At 46.5% G+C, this 12,576-nt stretch overlaps 1 protein-coding gene across 1 annotated transcript in view; it reads right to left on the bottom strand.

The window, feature by feature from the left end:
- Nucleotides 1–4,225: 4,225 nt before the first annotated feature.
- Nucleotides 4,226–12,576, bottom strand: part of SPATA13 (spermatogenesis associated 13) — a 96,344-nt gene continuing 87,993 nt past the window's right edge. Inside the window, exons 10-12 of the mRNA XM_054718755.1 lie at nt 10,397–10,769; nt 8,176–8,250; nt 4,226–5,784 (exon numbers count right to left, since the gene is read on the bottom strand). Of these exons, the coding sequence (XP_054574730.1) occupies nt 5,609–5,784; nt 8,176–8,250; nt 10,397–10,769 (624 nt within the window). The 3' untranslated portion in view covers nt 4,226–5,608. The remainder of the gene's footprint in view (nt 5,785–8,175; nt 8,251–10,396; nt 10,770–12,576) is intronic.

Genomic DNA, 12,576 nt, shown 5'->3' with positions numbered 1-12,576 from the left:
GGCCGACTGACACCTATAGTTACCACTGAGCATCCTTCACACCCAGCCCTCTCCTATCCCGTGGCATCTTCACTGGACACTGTCTCCCTAAATCAGCTGTCGCCAACCGGTGGTCCGCAGACCACTGGTGGTCCGTGAGGTCCACAAGGTTGGTGACCGCTGTCCTAAATCACCGCCCTGCCTCTGCTTTCCAACCCACCCAGTTCTCTGCCACTGGCATGAGCTCCTAAGCAGATCTGCCGCAACATCCCTTCCCTAAAGCCTGTGCATACAGAACGAAATCCCAGCTTCCAGCACTGTGGTCTCACACAACTCGCATCACACCTGGCCAGCAACCCTCCCGCCCTGCGATGCGGAGTTAACCCTCCAGAGCCCCCTGGGCCCTGGCCTCCTGTGTGCTGCCTTCCCACCCGCCCCGAGGAAGGGCCCCTGTCCTGAAGGCGGCACAGTTCACTCAGGTGTAATGGTACCTGGTTTGCCTTTTTGACCATAAGTGCCTTTGGAGGACTCACACATTTCAGGTGGTCTTTCCCGGGCACAGGGTAGGTGGCTCAGGTCATCTCCCTGGACTCTTCCGGAGGAAATGGCCACAGCCCTGTATTTTCACTCCTGTCTATGGTACCAGCCCGAGTCCCTGGGAGCCAACCTTTGAGAGGCAGACTCGGTTCCTGGTGCTTTCACCCTCCCCTGTCCCAGCCCCCCCCACCCCTAAGTTAGCCCCCCTCTTTCTGCCCAGCTCCAGGAGGGAAACCAGTTTGGGAAGTAGGCGGTTATTAGAGTAAACAAACAAAAAGTGGGAACTGGCTGCCTGGCAACCTTTATAGGAATCCTTTTCTGATTACAGTCACAGCAAACAATGGGCTATTTACTAGCTCTTCTGAGCTGTCAATTAGAGGAGGAAACTGTTATCTACCCCACCCCAGAGGGTAGGCGGGCCTAGGGCACTAGCAGATCTCCTGGGAAAGGGGCCTGCCTATTCCTTGGGCAGCAGCAGGGAAATGAAAGGAGAACACATTCTGTTCATCCACCTTCCATCGTCTGTGCAAAAGCTGCCACTACAAAATAGGATTTCTCATTTCGGGTGCTGGCTTTAGTAGTCCTATTCCAGCGTTTAGTGACGGTTTCCATTCAAGTGGCCCCTATTTGCTTCCCTCAGAGCTTCTTTCTCATAGCTGTCCATGGTCTGATCCAGCTCATTAGTGAACAAGTTATTACTGAAAAGAAGTCTATCAATGTCCAGGCAGGAAATGAGCTATAAATCCCACAGATCCTACTGACACACTCCCTCCATTAAAAAAAAAATAAAAAAATCCTATTCTAACATGGAAATGCATTGCTAAAACCAGTTTGGCAAATTAAGTTTAATATACAGATACAAAAAACAAATATAGATTCACAGCATTTACAAGAAATCATTCAAATAACATTGTAAATATATTTTTCTTTTCTTACAAAAACTTCATTCAACAAAAATACATATCAAGTTACAGCAACCTGTACACATCTTTCAGCTGTCAACAGCCAAGTCCTCAGTTCGGAAGCTGTCACAACTTATACAGGTAATGTCATCTTGACATTGATGAGTTAACGTGAAAAGGTTACCCAAAGCTTTGCAAAGTAGGTAAGTCAAACATGAACGATGCTGATACTTAGAAAAATGACCAATTATGAAATCACAGAATCAATTCAAGTATTTTCTAAGTACCAATGTTGGAACCTATGGAATAACTAAAGACAATATTGCTACATGTGTTGTAGCTCAGTATGTCTGCATCAAATATTTAAACATTTTGGTTTTTCAAGATCAGATAGTTTTTACTTATTTTTTTCCCCAAAAATCTTTGGAATTCCACTTCGATCACATCCACCCAGAGAGCAGCATTAGCCAGGTGAGTCTAACCGGGAGAACAAGCTGTAGGTTACGCTTATTACAGGGACAACTGTTTCTGTGCCCTCAGACCTTGCTGATTTGTGTCCTGTAGACTCGGAAGGACATTTATTCACGCTGCCGGCACTGGCCTGGGAGGAACACATCTGTTTCTCTCCTCAACAATTGCCACCCCACCCCCACCCCCCGAACTCCAGGTAATCAAGCTGATTTTAAGTAAGTTGATTTTTATTGAGGAATATCAGCAATTTGGGCACGTAAAGATTTCCAACTGGTAAAAATATTGCGTCACATGGCTTTTACAAAAGATTTTACAAAAGAACAGGCATGGCGTTAATCTTCCTCTAGATTAGGTTTACAAAGACACAACAATATTCTTTGTTGGGAGATGGAAGTGAAATGTTTCCAACTACAAAGTCAGATCTACCAGGTGAAAAGATCAGAGCTCCCCGAAAACAAACTGTGCAGATGGTCCTGTCTAACCGCTGGCCAGCTGCTGCCATTCCTTTTCCAGTTTGCAGGCCAAAGACAAAGAATGCTACTTCTCCAGGGCTTTACAAAAATTCTACTCTCTGAGTCCTTACAGCTACCGCAAGGCTGTCCGAGTTTTAGGCATGATCAACATCGAGAAGGTTGCTCTTGACCCAACTATCTTTCAACAGAGTTGGCAAATTCTGAAATATGAATAATAGTATAAGTAAAATTCATCAGAATTCTATATCATCTTTTCTTTTGGGAGGGGGGTAGTTTTCACCATATTATGCAATGTAGGGTTAAAAAGAGAGAAAGACAGAGAGAGTGAGGTTCCCAATGAAATTCATACACACTCTGTATAGAAGGCTCTTTGCTTTTTCTCTATTTTCTGAGTAGAACAAGAAGGAAGTTTGGCAAACCAAAATTAGAATACTTGAGCCACCTATTCTTGATAGAACTCAGGCATTTGGTAAGACAACTGAAATTGGACATACAAACTTAAATCCTAACATTTAAAATCTATTTTAGCAGTTTTCAAAATCACCAGGATCCTCCAGAACAGGTATTGATCAGGCGCTTCTCACAGGTACCAAGCTGACAGGGCTGCTGGGCCGCATGCCCTGGTGCCCGCGCTTCCTCCTCCTTCCTGTTAGGAGGCCAAGTGGGAGGTGGGACCAGAGCTAGGGCTCAGCTGGGAAACAAACCAGGACTCGTCACAGAACTTAAAGCATTTCCTCATTGCTCCTTAATAAATATTAGTAAATGGAAGCCCTCTGAGTGGTTCTTTACTTGCTGAATCCTCACTGAAAATATAACCTAAGCAAATAACTCTATTTGCTTCTTTAACGTAATTCTCTAATATTATAAAACACACACATACACACACACACCACAGCCAGCCGTTTAAAATTGCTGTGTATATGAACAACTCTTAGCACAGAGATCCTTCAGTTATTCCCTAAGGAAAAGCATATTTAGTATAGTTTATAAAATATATAATTTTTGTTAATAAAAATGTCAGTTATATAAACACAACTAAAATTGAGATGTGTATTCAAAAACGAAGCACACATGCACGCACACGCTCGTGCACGCAGTCCCTCACAGCACCTCCTGAGAAGCTTCCTCACAAACGCAGCCTCTATCCTGGGACACTCCGTGTGAAGGCCCCGGAAGCAGCCCAGGGACGCTGGCCATGGCGGCACCGCCTTCCAGCAATACTGCCTACAAGTGAGCACACGGAGGTGCAGAGCAGGCTCGAGAACAGTAAGAGTTTGCGTAGCATACTAGTCATACTCTCCAGGCCCATCCGTGCTGTTGCAAATAGTAAGAGTTCTTTCTTTTTTACAGCTGCTAGTATTCCATTGTGTAAATGTATACTAAGCAAAATAAGCCAGTCAGAGAAAGACAAGTATCACATGATCTCACTCATATGTGGAATCTAATGAACAAAATAAACTAATGAACAAAATAAACTGATGAACAAAATAGATCCAGAGAGAGAAGCCCAGAAACAACGGTGGCACCTCAGAGGGAAGGCGGGGGAGGGTGCGGGGGTGGGAAGAGGTCAACCAAAGACCTTGTATGCATATATGCATGACCCACGGGCACAGACAATAGGGTGGTGAAGGCCTAAAAGGGGACATATGTAATACTTTCAACAATAAAGATTTTTTTAAAAATGAAAAAAATAAAATAAACAGCTCATAAGAGATTTAAAAAAAAAGAACCGGTAAGAGAGGTCCAAGATTGCCTCTTCTTGTTGCAGGTCACCATCTCCTTCCGGAAAAGCTCTGGGTGTGTGTGTGTGGGGGTGTGTGTGGGGTGGGAGCCACACACCCAGAGACTCAGACTACACCTCTGTGATTGACAGTACAGTTTGTTTATTCTTAAGCATGGGCCTAGTAGAAAAAAGAACTTCCAAGAGTAGCATACAAAAAGGAGATTTTCAAATAGAAAAACACAAATTGAGTCATACAATACCCTCCCCGCCCCATCCAGTGCACTAAGTAAATTACAATGGCATCTCTCTTGCAGAGCCTGTCTTCTCCAGACACATTTTAAAGTTTTTTTCATCAAAATTTACAATATAGACAAAGACTAGGAGAAAACTGTTGACAGGTATCAGCCCATGTGGCCCTCGTTAAAGGAAGGCTGCTATCTCTGCGTCTAGATATATTCTGTTAAGGCCTCTTTATAAAGAGGGAATCTTCAGAAACCCGCTGACATGCAATAATGGCATGGTTAGCATACAGTTTGGATTAATGCAACCACGTGGGCTCCTCACGGAGCTGATGGGCTGCTTTGAAGCTCAAGCTTTCTCAGGGGATGTAACTGTCATGATAACTTCATTGGTGACGGCGCCAGGAATAAGTGATTGAATGAGAATGCCTTTCAATCAGTGCATTTGCATATTCACTTTATCCTGGAACTAAAGTGAATGGGTTTGTACATTGCAAACAGGCTGTTTGAATAGTTTTTAGGTGATGAACCAGCTGACAGGGTTCTGCTCCCGGAGTTACCTGCGGAGTGGGAGAGTACTGACTAGAGAGGACCTATCTGGCGCCATCTCGCCTGCCACAGGGTTTCCCCGCCTCCCTCGCTCCCTCCCGGGAAGCAGCCTCACCCTAGGAGGCTGAAGTTACTGCACTGTAGGCCTCCCAGCTTCCAGACAGGCTCATCCTGCTTTCCCCTCCAGCCTGTGTGGGGAGGACCTACAAGATGAAGCCTGCTAATTATCATGTGGCCACTGTGTGGGTTCAGATGACACCAGGGAACACGTCTGCGCTAAGTCCCCTAACACTAAGGAAGAGAGGAACGGATGACCGCGCCAGTGACGTCCCAAACCCAGGACGACCATTCCTTTCAAACCAAATGCAAAAGCGCCGAGCCATCCTGTCCTTCCTCGCAGCACCTGGACCTGGGCTGCCGCACCGGCACTCGTCACCAGCGAGGCTAGCAGGGTCACTGCTCAGCACTCACTTCAGAGCATGTCGCCAGTTCCTCAGTCCCGGCCACCTCGGCACAAGTCACGGAAGCCTCCTGGGCACTGGGGAGCTTCTTCACCTTCTCCCCCTCCCAAGCAGGCAGCTGTGTCTCTGAGACGGAGGGCGAGTCCAGGTCCTTCTCTTCTTTATTCAGCCCCAAAGAAGAGCACTGGGTCCACCAGACTGTCCCTGGACCGAGCACAGAAGGAACAAAAAGGTCCTCTTCACGGCCACAGGCCGAGGTGCGGCCCTCCCGCTTTCATTTCTTGAAAGGGGTGAGTTTGTTGAAGGTGTGCCAGAACAGCGAAGGCTTCCGCTTGGGTTCTGCCAGGGCAAACACCTGCTGCTGAGGGACGCTGGTGGGCACCGTGACGTGGCGCTGGTGCATGGGGTGCAAGCTCTGGTGTGGTGGGGCCACGGGGCATCCACTATAGCCTGACTCAAGAGAGGAGGAAGATGACACATGGAATGAGAGTCACTTATTAAAAACAACAACAAAAAAGTGCCAAGACTTGAAGTTCTTGGCCGATTCTCAATTCACATTCACCGAAAGTATATCTGACAGCTAGCATTAAACATTTAGCCCATGCTGTGTGTGGAAACGGGACATAGTTTATCTCACTGAATCCTCACGAAAATCCTCCCAAGAAGGTACCATTACAGGAATGTGACTGAGAAGAACACGGAAACCAGAGAGGTTATGTGAAGCTATAGTCACACAGCAGAAAGTGGCAAGATTAGAACTAGACTGCTGTTTGGGATGAGAAGCTATAACATCCTGCTCGGCCCAGCGCCTACTCTATCACTTACGAGCTGTAACTATTTGGGAAATCAGCTGACTTTCCAGTGCCTCAGTTCCCTAAATCTAAAGCAGGGATACCAGTGCCTATTGGGGTATGAGAATTAAACGAGTTAATGTAAGTAATGTGCCTAGAATAGTGACCCAGATACCTCATCAGTTTAATCAAAACTGCTTTATTAAAGTTGGCATTTTAAATTTGTGCATATGTCATTAAAAAGGCATATTAAAATTAGTTACAAGACCACACAGTAACTGTGAAAGCCAGCATGATAAGAGGACAGAGTGTGGGTTTTGGAAGGAGCCAGGACCTCAGTTCAGAATCCATCCCTGCCTCTGATTTGCCATAGGCTTTCCATATCTGCCAGGATGACAGGGAGGATGAAGTGAGATAACTCATGAAAAGTGCCTGCCAGGTGACCATCAGTTGCATTTTCGGGGGCCTCACTGCTAAGATAGTGACTCTTGGAAGATACATAAGTGAGTACGTTCTAATAAATTGATATTTATTGGTCACTTGACATTAAAGTGAAGATGTAAAAAAGAATACGGTGGGTTTTTCTGCCTTGAACATGTTTATAACATAGGAGGGAAATTCTGCATTTGAGTGGTGGGAGCAGGAAAATGTTGAGTGTTATTTTGGTAATGAATTTGTCTTGGTGCAGCAGTTGATGGCTTATCACAGTCCTAGGCTGAACTGATCCTTCTTTTTGCATTTTCAGTTAGGAAAATACTGAGTAGGATAAATGTCATAGGGTAACCCCTCTTGGAGTCAATCTGAATTAAGATTATAAAATACTAGGGGTCCAGTGCACGAAATTCGTGCATGGGGGTGGGGTGTCCCTCAGCCTGATGTGCACCCTCTCCAATCTGGGAGCCCTCAAGGGATGTCCTACTGACGCCTTAGGCCTTCTCCCCGTGGTTCTCTGCTCTCTGTGGACCTGCCTGCTTGACGCCACTGCAGGCCCTGGTGTCTGCTCTCTGTGGGGGCCCTGCAGGGGACTGCTTGCCCCTCGCTGCCACGGCGAAGGGCAAGCAGTCCCCTGCAGTCTGCTCGCTCGTTGTGGGGGACGTTCCTGCCCCGCCCCCAGCTGCTTGGCACCTGCATTCCGGGACCCTGGCCGCTCCGGGCCTATGCGCAGCACTACAGGCTCAGACCCAAGCCGCTTGGTGCCGGTGCACATGCAAGCGGCCACCCCACCCCCGGCCACTTGGCGCCTGCATATGCAAATTAACCTGCCATCTTTGTTGGGTTAATTTGCATACTCATTCCTGGTTGGCTGGTGACTATCGCAAAGTGACAGTCAATTTGTACCTTTCTCTTTTATTAGTGTAGATAACATTTTTGGAATAAAAATCTTCAGTGTTTCTGTTGGGCTAGAATATGAGTATTATCTACTTGAGGAAACTCTGCCTGCACACTGGAAGCCGAGGGTGTGTGTGAGTGTGTGTGTGTGTGTATGACCTGGGCTTTGGTATTTTTAAACAGCAGCCCGGTCATTCTGAGGTGCGTGCAGGGTAGAGAATAAGCTCTAAATAAGCTACTTTGTCTTCTTTTTCCTTAGCTCATTGCGTGATGTACTGGACTCTCAGATCTTTCTTCTTACTTGAACTAAAATGTAGCCTGCAGGGATACACAGTCGGGGTTGGAGATTCCTCCTCACATGCCCCAAAGATACAAGAGTGGCTGACCTGCCTCAGACTCAGGAACGCTGACCTGGCCATACCATCACCCCTCAGCGGAGGGCCCAGAGGGGTTGTGGGCAGCAGAGGGAGGTCTGGAAGCTCTTGGCTACCAATTCAATACACCTTTTATAGACTCATATGCAAAAAACAGAAGTACTAGTACATTCAAACCAAATGCTCATTATGGTAAACTGTCCGCTATTTTGGATCTATCATTTTGAGTTTCATCCGCACTCTTCTCCTTCATTCAGAGTTGGTCATGTGCTAACTTTGAGCCTTGCCCCAATTTGAATTCCAATGCTGAAACACATTACAGAGAGGGAGGTTTCTGTAGAACTTACCTTTTGACTTTCCATGTCCTGCCTTTTGAGCATTTAACATGGCTAGTTTCTTTTGATTTTCAGAAATTTCCATTCCTGTATTTAGAAACAAAGGTAACATGTATTCAAAACAAGTGAAAACATTTTAGATTAAAACTTGCACCATAACCCATATTACCCTGAGATATTCACCATAGCCTAAAGCAAAGAACCTTAGTCCTTGAGGAACTAGAAGAGGTCGAAAGACTGGATAAGAGAAGGAAGGAGCCAGGACTGTCGTTGGGACACCGGAAAGACTGAAATGGGGCTGTTGGGAAGGATGCACAGACTACCTGTGCAAACCCAGATGTGTCACATAGACTCCCCCTAAAGAATAAGGCTCTGGGAGGAAGGACAAATCAAAGGGCCGCGGGTCTGCTCACTCACTGTGAAAGCTGAGTGAGTTTTGATTGTCTCCTAAACAAAGGTATTTGAGTAATGGGAACTGAATTTTGTACCCCAACTGTAGAGAGCATGAGGAGAGAAGCAAGGACAGAGGCAGAGGAGCTACAGCTGCCGGACTGGCCCTGCCTTGGGGGAGGCCTCCACCTGGTGGAAGGGGACCTGGGCTCTGCATTCTGCTGCTTGGGGTCACTCTGCTTCCTATGCCTTGACTCCTTGACATGCTCAATATCTGTCCCTAATAAGTCCTGAGGTCTCCTTCAGGCTCCACACCCTGGCCCCCTGGCTTCTACTGCTCTGAGGCCTACTCTGGCCTTGCCTTATTCCCACCCTCCATGCCCCACCTGGTCAATGGCACGATCTCTAGGATCAACCTACACGCAATGTACTGGGCACCTAGGCTGACAGAATATACCAGGCAAGGGCCTGGGTCAGTCCCATTTTTGTCCACTCTCACCCAGGTAACAGATTTAATGGCTCTAGGAGTGCCACATGCATGTATCCCTTCATCCCTGTATTCATTCATTCATTCATTCATTCATTCATTCATTCATTCCTGTTTCTCTTTCAAGCACCAGCAATAGGGAAGTGCTGAACTGCCAAAGGGCAGAACTGAGAAGTATTTAGAATGCCCTTGTAATATGTGGTTCAATCTGAGGAAAAACCAAAACACTCCAACTTACAAATGATTTCAGGGTCTGCACTAGACAACATGACATGGCAGGTAAGATTAGCATTTTGTGGCTCTCTCATTTTGCATTTGAATATATGTGATCTTCAACTATCTGAAGAATTCTCGGCATGATGGAGCGATGAGCCTTATTCCAATGAGGCCTGAGAGTCAAAAGCTGCACCAATATATGGAACTGGCTTGGGATCAGCTTTCTTCTTAGAATAAATCCAGGATACTTAGCGGAAGGGGCCACCTACAGCAGTGAGCTCTGTTGTCATTAGAGGCCGAGGTACAGGCCAGTGCTCAGCTGTTAAGAGTGTTTCCAAGGAGATTCCTGCTGATGGTGAGTCAGCCTGGCTGAGTTGTAAAGCCCTTTCTACTCTAATACTAGTATATGATCCATCCCACGAAACCTCCTATTTGAGAGCAACATTTGTGGCCCAGCCTGAGCCAGTGCTGGTGACACACACCATGGGAGGGTCAATGGAGCACCTGCTGGTTTTGTTCTGGCTTTCCTCATGGCAGTGGGCGGGGAAGAAGAGGGGGAGGGCCTTCTCCATTCTGCACCACAGCCTTGGGGGTCCGGGCCCAGGAAGGCTGCAGAGAGAAGGATCCAGGGCCCATGGTCCCTGTGGCATCCTGACTTCCCTTCAACAGTTTGTGCTCAAAACCCTACTGTGCCAGGGAGGCACTGGAGCCCGGCTGAGACTGTGCCCCACCGTAAACACCAGGCTGGAGGGTTTGTCCCATTGGCCAGTGAATACCTGAGGGGAGCAGCAGCTGTGAAGAAGACAGTGATCCTGAGTATGGAGAGGCATGGCCTTCACTGCAATACAGGGCCTTGAGCCTCGATTTTTTCATTTGTAAAATGTGTACAGCAATAGTATCCACGTTTTGAAACTAAATGAGATGTTCTCTGTAAATGTGTAGTAGAGCATCTGGCACGTAAATGTTGCCTGTAGTAATTACACCTGCCACAGCCTGTCTTGTGAGCAAATTTAGAAATATTTAGAATTTGCAAATCCTTTTCTTTTCCTAAGGGTGGGAGTTAACTCTGTGGGAGAGGGCTGGGGAATGAGGTTAGAAAGCAGAGGCCAACGAAACCCGGTGGCTCTGAGCGCTGCTTACCCATTTCCCGGTCCTCCTGCACCCGTCTCCTTTCATCCACACAAGCCTGCAGCCACCTCGCCTTGTCTTCCTGTTTCTTGGCACAAAACAGATGAGCCTCGTCAGTGGTTTTGCTGACGAGCTTGAAGGCGTTTTTCACGCTGAGGTTCCAGTCCTTGTCCCGCCCGTCCTCTAGGTCCACGAGCTCCATGTCATCCATGTCCATGCGGCCCCTGTAATAGAGCATGTCCCTGCGCAGCAGGTCCTTCTTGCAGGACACGAGCTGGTGGTCAAACAGAAAGAATGTCCGCTGCTGGCTCTTGCCTTGCTTAGTGATTCTGGTCAGCTCCCCAGAATGGATCAGTTCGGAACTTCGGTCTAAAATGTCCCGTCCCTAGAGGATGAAAACACACTGTGAGACCTTCCAATTCTTACCTCCAGGTGCCGGGAGCCCTGGCCCAGAAGCCTCCCCAGATTTGCCAGGTGCCCGAGGCCCAGTCACAGGTAGCCAAGCCTCAGAGGCCATTTGAAACCTTGGTTTATTAGTCTTCTTGCGTGTGGTTTTCTTTTTTTCCTACTAAATGGGAAAATGTTACAGGGCCTCTGTTATCTGAGGTGTCTTCCTTATCAGAAAGAGCAGTGAAGAGCCTGCTGGGCTAACAAATCCGATCAAGGTCTGATATGGCAGCTGACCAAGGCCGATCCTTGGAGAACGAGGACCACAGGTAGGTTTGGGCAGGTGGGACAAACCACAGATGCTCTGGCTTAAGTTAGGCCTATGGCAGCTGCCTGGACTAACGTGTTTAGGATCTTTGGAAACAAAAGGCCAGGTGGCAAATTAGCAGCAAGATAATTGGTAAATTATCTCCTCAGTGTCAGAGTCCAAGAACGGAAGGAAAACCACACTTTTATCATATTTAGGTTTGGGTCTAATTCAATGGAACTTTATGGTATTTGGCATGACATTGGCTTTCACTTTTACAAATTGAAGGTTTTATTCTTCTTTAATCTCAGTCATACACAACATTTTTTGTAGGCAAAAGCTCTTGACTCCAAAATACCTCTTCTATTTACCTGCCTCAAGCAATTCTGTGCCCTAGATTCTTCACTTACAAAATAAGAGTTAGACTCGGTGATCTCTGAGGGCCTGTCCAGGTTCCAGAAGTCTATAAGGCCTTGAAATACAAGTACTAGTATTTCTTTCCACCTTTCATCACTATTATCTACTTTAGTTAAAAACTGAACTTCTCAGCCCAAACTTTCACAAGCCTTTGGGAAAGTGAGCCTTGACCAATTAGTTTGATGTAGGATGAATCTTGCGTGTTCTACAAACAATATGAACAGCACCAATTTATCATTCTTAAGAATGGCCACAGAGCCTAGTGGTTAGCAGCATGGACTCCCGACGCCAGGCTGCCTGCCTGGGTTTGAATCCAGTTCGGCCACTTCCTAGCTCTGTGGGCATGACAGGCCACCTAACTGTTATGTGCTTTAGCTTCCCCATATGTTAAATGGGTGTGATATTTCCTACTTCATCGGACTGTTGAGAGGATTAAAATGAGTTCATACATAAAAATGGCTTAAACCAGTGCTAGGCATGCGGTAAACACAACACAGGTACTTATATTGTCATCATTCCTGTTTTTAGAAATAAGTGTGTGTGTGTGTGCACGTGCATGCTGGACCATTACTACAGGCTGTATTAAGCATTGCATTTGCCCTGTCTTATATAACCCTCACAATAGCCCTACGAGATAGGGAATATTTTCCTCTCCATCTCCTAGATGAAAACAGTGATCATGCCCAGGTCACAGGGGATTCACACACAGGCAGGGTGGCTGCACAGTCCATACTCTCACCAATTGCAATTTATATTTTAAATCTTCTCCAGCTGCTTCATGAATCTCACGCTCTAGCAGGAGAGAAGGCAATAAATTAATTACAGACACTCCTCAGAGTGTTTCTTGGTGGAGGTAAAAGGTAAAGTAGTTGACTTCAATTCAATCATTTGCCTCAAAATATATACAGGTATCCCCTGCTTTTTGAAAGTTCTCTTTATACTACCGTACGTTTACTAAAGACCTACATTAGTACCTGTTTTTGCTAATGGAAAGAAATCCAAAGAGAATTTTCATTTTTTCCAAAAAAGGGGAGAAGCAGTAATAGTGTTCAGTGTTGGCTTTGCAGGGGGCCATTACAGA

This window comes from Eptesicus fuscus, chromosome 7, assembly GCF_027574615.1.
Source record: "Eptesicus fuscus isolate TK198812 chromosome 7, DD_ASM_mEF_20220401, whole genome shotgun sequence".
In the NCBI taxonomy this organism is placed as follows: Eukaryota; Metazoa; Chordata; class Mammalia; order Chiroptera; family Vespertilionidae; genus Eptesicus; species Eptesicus fuscus.
Note: the sequence above shows the minus strand (reverse complement) of the source record. Positions and strands in the feature narration are given on the sequence as shown.